At 46.5% G+C, this 16427-nt stretch overlaps 1 protein-coding gene across 3 annotated transcripts in view; it reads left to right on the forward strand.

Moving 5' to 3' along the window:
- The first annotated feature begins 431 nt into the window (after positions 1 to 431).
- The window catches only part of MTHFD1L (methylenetetrahydrofolate dehydrogenase (NADP+ dependent) 1 like), a 191846-nt gene continuing 175850 nt past the window's right edge, over positions 432 to 16427 (forward strand). For all 3 annotated transcript variants that reach the window (XM_081295964.1, XM_081295963.1, XM_081295965.1), the window contains exons 1-6: positions 432 to 782; positions 8751 to 8835; positions 9738 to 9788; positions 9892 to 9945; positions 14235 to 14359; positions 16121 to 16221. In XM_081295964.1, coding sequence (XP_081152090.1) covers positions 559 to 782; positions 8751 to 8835; positions 9738 to 9788; positions 9892 to 9945; positions 14235 to 14359; positions 16121 to 16221 — 640 coding nt within the window. In that variant the 5' untranslated portion in view covers positions 432 to 558. The remainder of the gene's footprint in view (positions 783 to 8750; positions 8836 to 9737; positions 9789 to 9891; positions 9946 to 14234; positions 14360 to 16120; positions 16222 to 16427) is intronic.

Genomic DNA, 16427 nt, shown 5'->3' on the forward strand with positions numbered 1-16427 from the left:
AGTATCGCTGAGTCAGGGAAGTTGCACAGAGGCTAAGGGACCTGCCTGAGGTCGGAACACCCTAGACCACACACCTCAGGACACCGCCAGCGGAATCAATCCAAATCCTCTTATCTAAATTGGATTCATAGCCACTGGTTCTTGGAGGAAGTGAACTGCCATTCGCAGATGGAGGGTGACACCAGCGTTTCAGGTAGAGGGGAGGGTATGCGGCGACAGGGCAGATCTGGGGCCAACCTGATGCCCCACCCTCGTCTGACTTGAATCACGAACCACATTTTGAGCAACTGTTGAAGATGCCTGAAAGCTACCCTGACTTCCAGGCAACTCCAACTAGCAGCCTCGCATCTCGCAGGCCCCCGCCTCCCGACGTCACTAGGTGCAGTGCCCCCTAGGGGCCTCTGCTCCTGAGGAGGAAGAGCCCGGTCCTTTCCGCCGCTGGCCCGTTACTGGCCGGCTTGGCTCTCTCTGGCGCCCGCCGAGACACCTTCGGGAGGCACTTGCCGCCGAGTCCCCGTGTGGTAGGAGGACCTGCCTCCCGACTTTCCCTTCTGCATCATGAGCGTGCGCCTTTCGCTCGTCCTGCGCCAGTCCTGCCTCCTGCCGCGGCCGCCCGGCCCGCCGCACCACCTCCGGGTGCCCATTCGCGCCAGCGGCGGCGGCGGTGGCGGCGGCGCCTGCTGGGAGGGTCTGCGCGGGCAGCGGCGGCAGCAGGATGGCCAGGCCCGGAGCAGCTGCGGCCCCGGCCACCCGGCGCCCCCAGCGCGGGACTCCATCGTCAAGTGAGTGTCCCACCTGGCCCGCGCGCAGGTCCCCAGCGGTGGCGACCCGAGACTCAGGGATGGGGCGGCTGGAGCTCTGGGCTTTCGGCGGTTCCCGGGGACCGCCGTGGGGGTGGTGCCAACAGCGAGTGCTTGGTGCCAACTTGTTGGGGGCGCTGGGAGGTTTGCCGAGGAAGTGCGGGGAGGCGGACCCGCGCGCCGGGTAGGGACAGGGGCGCTCTGGGGCGAGGCTGGGGGTCGGGCGGCGGCGGGCATCCTCAGCCGGCGCCGCGCGGCTGGGACCGCCCGCCCTGCACGCCCCGCTCCACGTGCGCGCCGCCCTCCGCTCTGATGCAACCGCGCCGGGCGCGGCACGAACGGGAAAGGGGCGGCGCGGCCGAGGGCGGGACTCCGGAGGAGGGGCTGCCGCCGGGGATTCGCCGCCGAGCGCGGGGAGGTGGCGGGGCTGCCTAGGCGCGCGGGTCGGGTGGCCGCCCGCGCGATTGCTCCTCGGCTGCCCTGGCGCTGAAGCCACCCGGCTCCCGCAGCGCCGCGGCCCCCGCGTGTGGGGCCCGAATCTAGACTGACTGCTTGTCCCGACGAGGCGAAGGTGGAGCCTGGCCGATAAAAAGAGCCTGAGAGGGCGCGCCGGCGTGTCTGCAGCATCGCTGCGCAGGGGACACGGAGTCCCCAGACCCGGAGGCGAACTGTGGGAGCCTCCCGCGTCCCCCACACACTGGCACCCCGACACTCGGCCCTGAGTGGTGGACCAAGGAGGAAGAGCCCAGGCAGGCGCTCGGTGGAGAAGTGGGTTCACCGAGGCCCAGAGCGAGCAATGCGCCCTGGACTCACCTGAAGGTGGCAGAAAAGCCCTTTCCAGTCTTTCCCTGAACTAAGATGCCCTTTCTCTGGGCAGACGGTCCTTCCTACTCCCCTCCCACCCCTTCCGTTTTCCTTCTAGCCCTCATTCTAAAAGTCACTGCCTCCCCCAACCCGTACCTGTCTCTGCCTCCCTCCTCTCTCCCGTGATGACTTACCCAGGCTTCTTTATGATGCGATGAGGAGGAGGAGCCATTTATGTGGATAACCTGTCATTTTCTGAATGTTGGATTGACTTTGGGGCATTAGAATTTAACCAGTCCTCAACCTAGCCTCTTGGTGCGGTAGGGTCTGAAGACAGCTTGGAAGGCACACCCATCCCCCTGTTTTATTTTCTAGATAGCACTTATTATTGCCTCAGATTTTCTTGTCCCTTTTTTATTGGCTCATTTCTTTTGTTTCACCCACCTGGCATGTAAGTTCCAGCAGGCAGGGACCCTGTCTCTTGAGTCTCTAACCACTCTCAAATCTATGCTGGGCATTGTGGTGGTGGATGAATCAAGTTTTGGGACCAGCTGAGGGTTTTGTTCGTGTGTGTTCAGTTGTTTAAAGCCATGCTTAAAGATGAGTAGAGTTGTTGGGAGGGATTCTAAACCCCTAGGCCCCCCAAACTCAGTTCCTCGGGAAAATGGAGCAAATAACAGTACTCAGCACCAGCGATCATGAAACAGTTAAGTGAGAGAGCACATAGGAAATGCCTCGCCCAGGAACTGTTGCATACTAAGCCCTCAACAAATGTTGGCAATTAGTTTTTTCAGTGTTCTAAAACCAAAGTGCATAATGGGACAGGTAGTAAATATTTTAGATTTAATGAACTAAATTTAAAAATATGATGTAGATACTTTTATAACAAAACAAATTTTTCTATCATTTTTTAAATGAAATTGAACAACTTATTAATGGACACTGAAAGTTGAATTTCATTTAATTTTCCCATTCCATAGACCTTATTTCTATTTTTTTAACCATTTAAAAATGTTCTAGTTGGTGGTCTCTCCCTCTGGAGGTAGCCTACATTTTCCCTTGAATGTGTATTCTTTGCTTTACCCCCCAAGGTTTCTTCCTTGTTCTCCCTTGAATATGCCTCTTCTTTCCAATTAAGCCTTTGTCTCAACACAAATAAATAACAATAATAGTGAGTCTTCCTTTGTTGGCTCCTGTTGTAAACCACACCGATGGAAGTGTTAAGTCATGTGTCTCTGCTTCATTTAATTATAAGTAAGAGTCAAGTGACCTCTTTCCAACTCGACTTTACCACTCATTGGCTGTGAGTGCGTGGGCAAGCTGTTGGATCTGTGTCTTCCTCTATAAAATTGAAACCACAGTGTTAGCTTTGCTGTGAAAATATTCCTGAAAAAAATCAACTTAGGGGGGGAAGAAAATTTTTAAACTTATGGTTTCAAAGGTTTTAGTCCATGGTCAACTGGCTCCAATGCAGAACGCAGAACAGAAACATCAGGATAGAGGGTGTCGCCCGAGGAAAGCTACCAGCTCACAGCTTTGGGGAAGCTGAGGTGGGGACAGACAAATGTAGTTGCCAAAGGTTTGCCTCCCAGGACCTGCTTCTGCAATTAGGCCCCTCCTCCTTCAGTTTCTATCACCTTCCAATAGTCAGATTATGAATCCATCAGTGGATTAATACATTGATGACATCAGAGCCCTTATTATCCAATCACATCCTGAAAGCCCCCACCTCTGCACATTTCTACACTGGGGACCAAGTCTTTGGGGGACAGTCCAGATCCAAACCATGGCAGTCACTGACTTCATGAAGTGGTTGTGAGTTTTAAGGTACCCTAGGGACTCTAGGACATACTTCTTCAGTATCTCTAAAACTGCTATTTGTCTTCCAGTTGGTTGATACTGTTGGCCAGGTGGCAGTCACTTGGCACCTGGCATTACCTACACCTGTAGGAACTGGTCATGGCCATGGGTATTGCTGTACCTACCGATTGAGTTATGTGCTTGGTTTCCTGAAAGTCTCAGCCCTGAAAAAGGTTCCCCCCAGATTTGGAGGAAAGGGGAAAGGAAGCTGACTAGAACAGTCAAGCTGGAGTAGACATTCAGGAGCCTCAGATGTTGGCTCTTGATTCATGAATAAGAGTCAGAACAGTTAAGGGACAAGCTCCCTGAGAGGTATAGTAAGTAAACTGTTCTCCTGGTGGTAGTGTCTCAGTTTACCGGCATGCTAAGGTAATTTTAGGAAATAATAGGGTTTCGATGATGTCCATTAACATCTGTTGTAATCATGACAGCACCAAATTCAGCACATGCAGAGCCTGTGCTGCAGTCGGGATGCTGAATATCCTTCATGTGTTAAAGGGCCCAGAGTGTGGTGCTGCTAGGAGGTGGAGGAACTTTGAGAGGTGGGGCCTTAGAGAAGGTCCTTAGGTGTTTGGGAGCATGTTCTTAAAGAGGATTGTGAGACCCTGGTATCCTTTATCTTTTCTTTCTGGCTCACGAAGTAAGTGGTTTTGCTCTGCCACATACTCCCATGATCATGCCTTGCTCTTGCCAGAGCCCCAAGGCAGTGGTGAGCTGCCCAATCTTGAACAAGAGTCTTTGTGACTGTGAACCAAAAGAAATCTTTCCTCTCTGTAAGTTACTTAGATATTCTGTTGTAGTAACAGGAAGGTGTCTAAGGTACTGAAGACAAAAATGACATGACCTTTTAAGAAATACCATATCCCCAGTGCTCTTATAACACACATGGTAATTGTATGGGGTGGGGGTGGGGGGTAGAAACAGTGACCTACAAATAACAAAAATATGTTGGAGTTTTTAAATCAAATTCAGAAAAGGCAGATCCTGAATGTGACATTTCAGAATACCTCAATTAAGTTTGTTTGTTTTCTTTTTATGTATATACATAAATGTGAATGGTTTATGGCAAAACACATTCCATGTGTAAATAAGTCTAAAAATTTTTGTTGGGCCAAAGGTGTACCTCAGTGGTAGAGCACTTGGGTAGTGTGGGGGAAGCCCTGGGTTTGAACCCCAACACTACCAAAAAAAATCTGTCAGTACTTGTAGCATAAATACTTTGTGTTAAAAAAGATTGTGCCACAGTTAACTGGCAGAATCTTTTCTTTTTCTTAGTGGTTCATAAAATAGTGGTGTGTCTTTTGTTATCTTAGATTTGGTGGAATGCAGTAAAAAAAAAAAAAAAAAAAAAAAAGATCCTCCTGTTGGGGCCCTCAGATCAGTCTTCTGTATAAAGTTGAAAATAGGCCAGGCTACTTTAATAGAGGTCTTAGTTCATTTTGTACAGTTATGGCAGAATGCCACAACCTGGGTAATTTATAAACAACAGAAATGTCTTGCAGTTCCAGAGGCTTGAAAGTCCAATATCAAGGTGTCTGTATCTGGCAAAGGCCTTCTGGCTGCATCATAACATGGTCAAAGGCAGAAGGGCAAGAGGGATAGGGTGCAAAGTCAACCTTTCATCAGGAACACACTCCCAGAAGTGTCCTCATTTCCAGTTATCTGCCAGCACTGCTGCACTGGGGATTAAGTATCCAACACATGAACTTTGGGGGATACACAGAAACCATAGATGACGATCCCTATGATGACCCCTATGATAGTTGATCCCTGTGATGGCTACTCACTGCTCCAGTTCTGGGAAAAAGACCATCGCTTTGGTGTCACCACCTCACAGCCAGCAATAGGGGAAATGGCCAAGGTTGCTGGTTCAGGGTCCTCTTGACTGAGCATTCTTATTGTCAAGAAGGCTCACAAGAGCCCACCCAGCTACAGGTGACACTGGGAAATGTGCTTCCCAGCTGGTGGCCACGTTCAGCTAACATGGAAGTACTATGAAAAGAAGTTCCCAGCCATTGTTATTGTTACTGTTGAATATTAAACTGCTGTCCACTGCTTTTACCCAGAACTCCTCCTCTGAACACCGGGAGACGTCTTTGGAGGAGTCTGCTTTACAAACCTTTGTTATATTTCTAGAATACCTCTTTTGCCTGTAAAGAATAGAAAAGTTGAAATGTAGAACATTATTAATAAATAGGCTCAGCATGCAGAAATATAAACCCAAATTGACAGTTTTCAATAACCTGACCAACTGCTTCCTCCCCAGCTCTTTGGCAGCATTACCACAGCTAGCTGAGGCAGCTTTGTGTCCTGCTAACATACTTGCTGCACAGCAGGCCAGAGGACGAGCTGCTGGAGATAGTAATGGTGGAAGATACATCTAGGGTAATTGTAACGAATAATAAAGCTAGTGGTGATGGCTTAGGATACTATTAAGTTATCTTTAATACTAGAATTCTGAGTTTTAGTTACACATGACAGTCCAGCTAGCATCACACACTCCTCCCACTTGTTCCCAGTCAGATGGAGTTAACAGGGCCATGTGTTCTGGAAAATCTCTGATCAGAAACATTTGTGCTACTTTTTGGCTTCATTGAACCTGGTGGCTTCTTGCTTGCTGTGCTCATCACTGTCGGAATAATGAGTAACCCTCAAACAAGTGGCAGGTTGTCTGGGCAAGGACGGTTTGTTTTATTAGCTTTGTTGGCTACAATGTTGAACCCTGTTTATCCACCCATATCTTCCATACTCTCCCAGCTATTTTAAAAGGAAAATCTCTTTTTACCCATGACTTATCTGTGGTAGTGTTCTTTTTGTTTTATTGAGGTGGGCAAGACTTTGGATGTTTCTGAGGAAATGACTATTGCTATCAGTATGAGTGTTTTTAGTGCTTAGGTTAGCTTTATAGCACAGAAAAAAAAAAATCCAATTATAAAAAAGGAATCAGGGAGCTGGGGTGTGTATCTACATTCCCAGTGACTAGGGAGGCTGAAGCAGGAGGATCACAAGTTTGAGACCAGTTGAAGCAAGTTATTGAAATCTCAGCAACTTAAGGGAGATCCTGTCCTAAAATAAAAAATAAGGTGGTTGGACATGTGCCCCTGGGTTCCATCCCCAGTATCCCTCCTACATCCAGAAAAAGTAAGAGAATAGAAAAGAAGAAGGAAAAGGTTAAGAGCCCCTGGGGAGCACCTGTCTTACAGATAAGGAAGCCGGGCTCCATGGAGACCAAGCGAACTGCCAGCCCTGGTAGAGCTCCAGCCCTGGCTGTGTTTCCATGTCAGTGACCCGGAATCCTGGACGCCCAGTCAGAGAGACACATTCCTGGGCCCCACCCAAAATCTTGACTCAGACTCTCTGGGGCAAGTGTAGAAACCTTTATTTTTAGCAAGTTTCCTGGATGGTCCTTTTGCCACTCCCATGCTGGTGGCTTCCCTGGCTGGGCAAAAATGAGAACCAAATCTGGCCTACATGAGCAGCCTTTTGCAGGCTGGGAGACAGTACGGCTTGTGGGCCTTAGCCACCCATCCCAGGACCGATGGGGTGTAGTGCCCATTTATATGGTGATTTACCAACTTTACCATTTGGCCTCATTTATTCAACACAATAGCAAGCTACTTTTCTGAGAATTAGGTTGCTTTATCCCAAGTGTTTAAACCAAAACAAACAAATGGTCACAGGCTGTGTACAGTTGCCTGCCCACCTAGTCTTCCATTTCTAGCCTGGGTGACAATACAGAGGCTTGTTGGTTGTGAGTTTGGAAGATTTCTGTCCTGAACAACCATTCAGCTCGTCCACCCACCAGAGGGCTGCAGTGCCCTCTGGTCACATTTCTAACTACCTTGTTGAAAACTGGGAGATAGTTTGCTCTTGGCAACTGACTGCTGATGGGATCTTGCAGGAATCTCTTCTTGTATTTTTTGAAATCTATCAGGTGCTTGTATGAACCTGTTGGAGACCAAAAACACCATTTGAAGATGGTCTAGGGGTATAGTTTAGTGGTAGAATGCTTGCCTAGCATGTGCAAGTCCCTGGATTCAAAAAAGATGGTTTTGACACTTAAGTCAGGAACTTCCAAGGGTGAACTTTGATCTGTTGTGAAGAGGGGGTGCCGCAGTCTGGCTGGGCACAAATCACGAGCCACTCAAGCAGGAACAAACTTTATTTCCGAACTCCACCAGCACACTCCACACACGCTCCCTGGGAACCTCTCTGTAATGCCACCCTCGCAGCTCCTCCAGGCAGACACCACACCAACTGGAAAGCCGGACCTTCCCCAACTAATGCAAACCCTCCAAAGCAGCAAGAGCCGCCCCATTGCCCAACAGTAAAGGTCAAATATACAATACAATCAATCCAGCATCACAGCAATTATATATAGCTTAACTCCAATCATCATCTCAATGGTTCGCTGGCATCACCTTTCAAACATTCCCTCTAGCAAATGCCAGGCATGGCCGGGGCTCTCAACAAGGGGGGGGGGTGCTACTCGTGTTGTTGGTGTGCTAATGAGAACATTTCATATGGGTGAAGGTGGCTTCTGAAATCCCTCATCCAGAGAGCAAGCCTGGTTCTTGCCATATTTACCTGGTCTACCCACCCTGGGCTGGCACCTTTTACCTCTGGGGCTGCGAAGCAAAGTGCTGGGTTTGAGAGGCGCTGCCCCTCATAGGAAGAGGCTCTTCCAGAGAGGCCTTTAGGGTGCTACCAAATGGATTCTGACATACCCCATTTCTGCAACTTACATTTCCCTCCCCTTCCTCTCCCTTCACATTGTTTTTGAAACTCTGGGACGCAGAAATCAGCCTGACACCATTTCTTATCCAACAGCCAGCCCCCTCCCTGAGCCCCTATCTCCACCACCCTCTCCCCACCTACATTTTCTTTCCTTCTCCATGGTCCCCAAACTCATTTCTCTGGTAGAGGGATGGGATTACTTAAAATAGAAACCCAAACTTTTTGGTATAGTTATCTTGGGGAATGCAAGAGAAAAATTCACCTCTAGAAAATTATCATTAACATTTAGCTTGTTTCCTCTGCATATTTTTAAAAATTGGATTGTCACATTTTTACAAGTTAGGATTTCTTGAGGTCCCTGTTGGCATTGTTGTCCTGCTTCTCCCCACCATGCAAGGTAACCTGGGTGCTCCTCCTGTTGTCTTCTTATTGTCATATACAGTAACAAACTTTGTAAGAAGATACCGTGAACTTTTAAGAAAATATGTCCTATCCATTCTTTCTCCTCATTAACAAAGAAATGACTTCTGTTTTCCTTTCTCAATTTAGGGAAGTCATTCAAAATTCAAAAGAAGTGCTGAATTTATTGCAAGAAAAAAACCCTACCTTTCAGCCGGTTCTGGTTATCATTCAGGTAAGCCTTCGTGCTACTTCAGGATACCTCTCAATTTAGAAAATGATCATCAAAAGAAGACCAGCTTGCTTCTTGTCTGGGAAGAGCAGGCTCAGTTTGTTGATGCTTGGTGGTTGCCCTGCTGAGTCCTCTGTAAGTGTGGGTGGCCCCAGAGGTCAGCAGTCAGGTGCCCACACAAATTGCATAGTGCAGGATTTAATGTAGCCCGTGGGTGTTTATAAATGCTTATCAACTGTGATTTGGAGGTGATTGGGAAAAAGGCTCCCCTTTGTCTCTGAGAAAGACAGACGCTAGACAACATGTGGGTGCTTGGTAATCTCTTCACTCAATCTTTTAATGCCTGCTGTAAGCTTGACATGTCAGGTATCATTACCATGTCAAAAGGGCATTGCATGTCATGAACATTGGCGGCAGCCCTTTAGTGCTGAGCTACCATTGCACTGTTTGCTGTTGTCACTGGCATCCTTGTGTGATGGCAGGTGCAGGGAAGGGACGAGGTGGCCAAGCCTAGAGCCTGGCACACTCAAGGAGTTGAACTGCCCTGTTGTGTTTGGCATGCCTCCAGTGTGTCTGAAGAGCAGTTTCCAGATCCGTCGGGTTGTGCTTTTCCAGATAAAGAGCTGTGCTCTGAGTACTTAGGTTCTTTGGGGTCAGATCCATAGCCCCTCACTAGGAACGGTAGTTAGCAGGAAGCTGGGTCGAAGTAACATAACTTGGAAGTCTGGATATGTTCCTAAATACCAGCTATTAGTCCGTTTTTATTTTTTATCTGTTTTCCATACTGTCTTTATGATTAGATAATTTGTAATCACAATAATCAGTCGCTGCATTGTTCTGTGCCTTCTTGAGATGTATTCTTCATGTCATTACCTTCTCTTCTCCTTTTGCCTCTCTCTCCTAAGACAGGAGATGACAACTTGATGCAGGAAGTCAACCAGAATTTGGCTGAGGAGGTGAGCATTGCTGTTTTTTTTGTTTGGTTTTGTCTTGTTTTAATTCATTATAATTCTTATCACTATAAGCTCCTAGTGACAGACAACCTCATGTTCCTTTCAGGCTGGTCTGAACATCAGTCACATCTGCCTTCCTCCGGACAGCAGTGAGGATGAGGTAATTCCAGCCTGGCCCTTTCTACTCCTCTTTCCTCTTGAGACCTCCTGGTTGTGGGGGAACAGGCTTTCTTGTGATTGAATCTGCAGGGGGAAGGGTTCGTTTTTTCCTGATGTTAGTGTCACCCACTGTGTTTCTCTAATGACTTGAGCTGTGGCTTTGTGCTTCTGACTGCTTCCTCAGCCACTGCATCAGCGGCTGGTAAAACTGTCAGACTGTGGATGTCTGGAGACCTGGCTCTGTCTTTGCTCTGTCCGGATGAGTTCTTTGACCCTGACAAGCCGATCTTCAGGTGTTTTATTCAGTTTTTTCATCACTATGACCAAAACCCCGAGGAGAACAGCTTACAGGACAAAGAGTTTATTTGGGGCTCGTGGCTTCAAAGGTCTCAGTCCAGAGATGGCTGGCTCCATAGCTCTCGGCTGACTCCATAGCTCTCGGCGAGGTGAGGCAGCATGTTGCAGGGCAAGGGCCCAGCGGAGGTCAGCTGCTCAGCTCACAGTGGAGTCAGGAAGCTCAAAGGGAAAGGGGCCACGGGGAAGGTGCCCCCCCTAGCAACCCCCCTCCTCCAGCCGCGCCCCTCTGCTTACATGACCACCAGGCCATCATTCAAACTAGGATGGACGACTAGGTTACAGCTCTCACCGTCGAATCACTTCACCACTCAATGTTTGTGCCTTCACAGGAGCTACTGGGGGACACCACATCAAATCCGTAACCCCTCGGCTAGCATTCTGGGACTCCTTCAGTGGCATCGTGAAGCAGCTGATAAAAAACACCCCGAGTTTCTTCTTGCTGCTATTCCATGTGATCTAGTCGTTTCTGCCAGCAGCCTTCCCCACTGTCACCTCCAGCGGGAGAAGCAGCACCCCATCAGCAGTGACGAGGGGGCTGGGCTACACACCACAGGCCTTCAGTGGACCTGGGCCTCTTGTGGCTGGCTTTCCTCTATAAGGATCGGGTTGGGATTTATAGGATAGAAAGCCTCAAGTAACAGAGTATTAAATAGCAGAGGAGTTTATCTCCTTGTACGTGAGTGAAGTTCAGAAGTCAGCAGAGCCAGGCTGGTAGCACCACAGAGTTGTCTGAGGCTTAGCTCCTTCCTGCTGTCCGTGCACTCTGTTATATGCCTGGTTGATGATGGCAGGGTCACCTCTACCAGTCACACTCACATTCCAGCTGCTGTCAAATAAAAATAAATCCAGACTTGGTAGAGTGTTGTTCAGAAGGATTCTTTCAAGGTATAGAAAGAGACTGTTACAATAGGGAAAGTGAGGAAGGGGGACAAAAAGTTCCAAGACACTTAGTGGATACCTGAAACCCCCAATGATCCCAGACCCTAGAGATACAGTACTTTGAGGCTTCTCCTTGGTGTCTCTGAATTCCCTGCTTCACTACCTACCCTTGTGCTTTGGGCCATCATTAAGTAAAATAAAGGTTACGTGAAGACAAGCACTGCGATGCTGTGACTGAATTGATAACCAGACAGCTACTTAGTGACTAAGAGGCAGGTAACATATACAGTGTGGACACTCTAGACAAAGAGAGGACTCACATCCTGGGAAGGAGGAAGGGGCAGGTGCTAGATTTCATCTCGCTACTCAGAACAGCACACAACTATAAACTAAGAATTGTTTATTTCTGGAAATTTCCACTTAGGGTTTCTATACCACGGTTGATCACAAGTAACTGAAAGCTTAGGAGGTAAAACTGCAGATGACGGGAAACTACTTGTATTGCAGTAAGGAGAATACGTGACTGTGAGGCCTGCCATCCTGACCAGAGTCAGGCAGAGAGGGGTTCTCTTTTATAGGGAGGAATAAACGGGGCAGAAGAGGGGTGTGAGGAATGGGATGAAAGCCTGGCTTGATGGGATCTTAGAGCAGAGAACAGTGTTCTCTGGGGCCAGTCTGTTCTCCACAGGGACACCTGCTGACTCAGCCTGAGGGTGGCCCAAGGTTCAGGGACCTGGAGCACAGTTTGGTCTGCAGGCATTTTATTCTGATCGGCAGTGGGAGCAAGTGATCAGCTAATCATTTATGAGACTGAGGGTGGATGCTGGTAGTCTATTTCTTGCCGATGTCTTATGTGATCTGTGAGTCTTCTTAAGTCCTGTAGGAAGAAGCAGTTCTTGGCAGGACACAGAAATTGGGGGCAGGTTTCCTAACCCTTGCCTCTTTTCAGGATTACACGGCCCAGGGAGAGTTCAACATTGTCAGTAGCAAGGGAAAGACAGGACAGAGACAGGCTCCCTCTCTCCCCTGTAAGAGGATTTCCTGAAGGCCACAATTCTCCCCTTGTCTTGGTTCTGTCCTAGTTGCCTGGCGGGACCACAAGGAAGGCTGAGAAAGGTAGTGTTTATACCAGGAGGCCTTAGATCACTTACTACCTCAGCCAGCAATCAGAGGTCAGTTACTAGGGAAGAAGAGAAACCGGATATGGGCAAACAGATTCTGCTGCACATCATTTCAGAGTGTGACGACTATTAAGACACCTGTGACACCGAGTTCACCAGATGCAGAAAAATTGGCTCGCCAATTAGTCAGGACCCCCACCGTCTGCTGTAGAATATGCATTTCTTTAGGTCATCTTGCCACTGTCATCCACAGCCCCTGACTTATTTTTTGACAAGGAGTCGTTTATTTTCTATTTTTCTGGAGTGAAATTCTGATAAAGCAAATTAGTGTGGAGTTATGGAGTATTACATTGAAAAGGAATATCTTAATTTACTAAGGTATTTTGACTTTTGTGGCCTCTTCCAAATCTGAGATACAGGCAACAGAGGTTCCCTCTCTACATTCTGAGCTCTGCTTAGAGGCCACGGCCATCACCCTATCAACCCTTTACCCCTTAACCTGCTTTGTTTGTCTTCACATTTTGATCCCTTCCAGAGCTTTTAATATTATTATTGGATAGGGGAAGTGTCTTGCCTCCCCATGAGAATATAAAGTTTACAGGGACAGTTTTGTTCACAGCTATTTTCTTTACTTAGAACTAAGGCAGAGTCGCTGTTCCAAACTTATATGTTGGGCAGGACACAGTGACACACTCCAGTAATTCCAGCAACTTGGGAGGTTGAAGCAGGAGGAACACAAGTTTGAGGCTGACTCCTGCAACTGAGTGAGACCTTGTCTCAAACTAAAACTAGAAGGGGGGAAGCAGAGAAAGACTGAGGATATAGTTCAGTAATGAAGTGCCCTTGGCTTCAACCCCCAGTACTGAAACAAAAAAGTTTGTTTGTTTGTTTTTTAATTGGGTAAAAAAATAGTGAGCACCCGGGTACAGCAGTACACACCTGTAACTCAGCTACTTGGGAAGCTGAGGATCCCAGGTTCGAGGCCATTCTAAGCAACTTAGCAAGATGCCACCTCAAAATTTAAAAAAGAAAAGAGTGCAGTTGTAGCTCAGTGGTGGAGTGCTTGCCTAGCAAGCCTGATCCTGGGTTCTATCCCCAGTGGAAAGAAGCAAGCCAGTTAGCTGAGTGAATGAAACAATTTTCTTTCTGAATTGGTATCTCAAATATTATTTTCTTCCCCTACTAGGTAGTAATGCTACAATAATTTTTGTTAGACAATAGAAAAAAGTGATTAATCAATACTTCCTCTAAGTGAGATCCATATGCATGAGCTAGAATCTTCTTACTCATGAGCAAATGATTTGGTTATGTAAAATGAATCAGGATCTTATCTTCTGGCATAAGAAAAGTGGTAATCAGAGAAAGAAGAAAAATGTTGCTTCTTTGGCAAGGCATCTAGTCATTCACCATCTAGTTCATGTCAGCTTCCCAAACTATTTTCATAAGTTATAAATTATTTTAGTGTTCCCTATAAAAAGGAACTATGTGTGCTGAGAATTTCTCTCTCAAAAGCCATTGGGAAAGCTTCCTGTGTGCCATTTAGATCCAGAGAGCCTGAGGGAGAGGAGTGCTTGAGAGCCATGCCTCTAGGCCTCCCTGAAAGCCTGTGTTGGGGTTAAAATACGCCTGTTGACAGGGATGGTCTTCTGGCCATCTAGACCTTAATAACTGTAAAGCTCTGCTCTCATTTGCTCTTTTCTGGCAGAGTAGTGAAAAGAACTATGAGGTCACTAAAAAATTCAGCCAAGCTTCTTCTGAGCTTTTATAAACGTGACGAAAAGAGGCAATAAACTTCTTCATTGTGATGTACACCAAAAGTCTTCGAAAAGGAGTAAAAAGAAATGATAACAGATGCATTAGGAACCCCTTTTTCAATATAAAGCTGCTTTTGTTGGGTCTTATTTCCACACAAGTATTTTTTTTTCCTCTTTAGATTATAGATGAAATCTTGAAGATTAATGAAGACAACAGAGTACATGGCCTTGCCCTTCAGATCTCTGAGGACTTATTTAGCAACAAAATCCTCAATGCCTTAAAACCAGAGAAAGATGTAGATGGGTAAGAAAATATGAAAGAAAATAATCAATATTTATTGCAACATTATTTTTTCTACTGAGATTTCTTTCCACCTAAATTCTCTTTGTTGTTGTTGTTGTTGTTTGGGGGTTTTTGTTTTTGTTTTTTTTGTGCAACTGTCAGTGATTGGAAGATGAAAAAAAATCATTTTCAATATTTCAAGGGTTGGAGAACTTATAAAATTCTGTGTAGAAAAGTTCTGTATCTGGGACAATACACTGGCCCTTTTGTAGTGCTTAGGAGCCATTTTGGAGATAATCTTATACCTTCCTATTGTCTGAACAAGTTCCTGTCTTACAGAGTCTGGCCACCCTGCTCTTCTAATACCTTTTCCTAGGTAATTCTACCAGACCAGAGGAGAAATCTAAGACCTGATTCCCCAGCAGTACCATATTCTGCCTCAGCCCCAGCCCAGTTGAGAAAAACAAAACAAATACTTTTATTAATGGTACGAGATTTTATTTGAAATTGGAGACAGGCCTAGGAGCAGGAATCCATGCTCTGTCTGATGCTGGTCTCTTGCTTCACATCATGGTGTGACGTAAGGTACATGGAGACAGTCCGGGCTACAATGGAGGATCAGCACATTTCCTGGGGATTAAAACCCCATTGTTTTACCTGGCAATATAGGAAAGAATTTTGTACTATGGCCGAAAGAAACAGTGTATTTAGGGTTACACGGTTGTAAGCAAATTTATAAAGCTAAACTCCAGATCTGGCATCTCCTTCTGGGGCTGGAGAGGCCGCTCCCTCCCTGAGACACCCAGGCTTCCTCCCTTTCATTATGCCTGGGAGTAAAACTAGGGACTGTTGAGGATGGCAGGTATAGGTCAGTGGTAGAACACCAGCTGACGATGCCCAAGGCCCTGGGTTCAATCCCCAGTACCACCAGAAAAAACATATCTATTGTCATGAAAATCTGTAATCGTATAGGAGACTCACCCCAAAGCTCTAATCAATGAGAAAATTTATAGAACCTGACAGTCTGAGGGAACAGTAGTTTCAAATATATCTTACAAGGAATATTATAAAAAGAATTATGAAAATATATTGTCTTCATTTTGTTAGTAATCTGGATTGAGCCCATCATTTTAGGCTTCTTGTTTTTTGGATGTTTGTCCAACATTTTTTCTTTCTTTCTTTTTTTTTCTTGTGGTACTGGAGATATTGAACCCAGGGGTGCCTCACCACTTATTTTGAGGTGGGGTCTTGCTAAATTGCTGAGGCTAGCCTCCAACTTGTGATACTCCTGCCTCAGCCTCCCACATCACTGGAAGTCACTGGGATTACAGGCATGCACCACTATGCCTGGCTTTCTTCCTAAATTTGAACAAGGAAAGTCACAGAAGCCATCGAAAGCATGTGATCACTTATTTTTTTTCCCCTTGATTTGCCAAGGAGATGACTACTGAGTCACGTGGGGGTCAGATCTGTGAATCCCAAGTTTACTGGTCTGAGGTTGGAAAGTAGGCAGCATAGTAGCAGGGCACCCTTTCCTGCGGTTGTGAGGGGAAGCCCTGTGCTGCCCTGTGCTGTCCTTGGTGTGTGCACAGAACCAGAATACCCACGGAGGGGCAGGGGGAGGAGTTTGGGGGGCTGCTTTAAGAAGATATTGGCCTTCGCCTCCTGCTTCCCCATTTAATATATTCTTTCATCAAACATGGCCATAGGGTTATGTGAATTACTGTCAAGTGGTTTGGGACTAGGGTTTTCACATAACACCTCCCTTCTTCTCTAATTCAGAGTGACTGATATCAACCTGGGGAAGCTGGTACGTGGGGATGCCCATGAATGTTTCGTCTCACCTGTTGCCAGAGCTGTGATTGAACTTCTTGGAAAATCAGGTATGATGCTCCTTTGAGAATGCCAATCTCTATTTATTGCTGTTATTTTTAAAATAAGGATTTTTTAAAATATTACATTATTTTTAAAATAAGGATTTGTTTCTGAAAGATTCTAATTGAAGCACAGAGTGATATTTAATGTTGACTTTATTTTTCTATTCTTTCGGGAGATACAAATGAATAACTGAAAACTTTTTCTATAGGAT

Source organism: Spermophilus citellus, assembly GCF_964194105.1.
Source record: "Spermophilus citellus genome assembly, chromosome: 5".
NCBI lineage: Eukaryota > Metazoa > Chordata > Mammalia > Rodentia > Sciuridae > Spermophilus > Spermophilus citellus.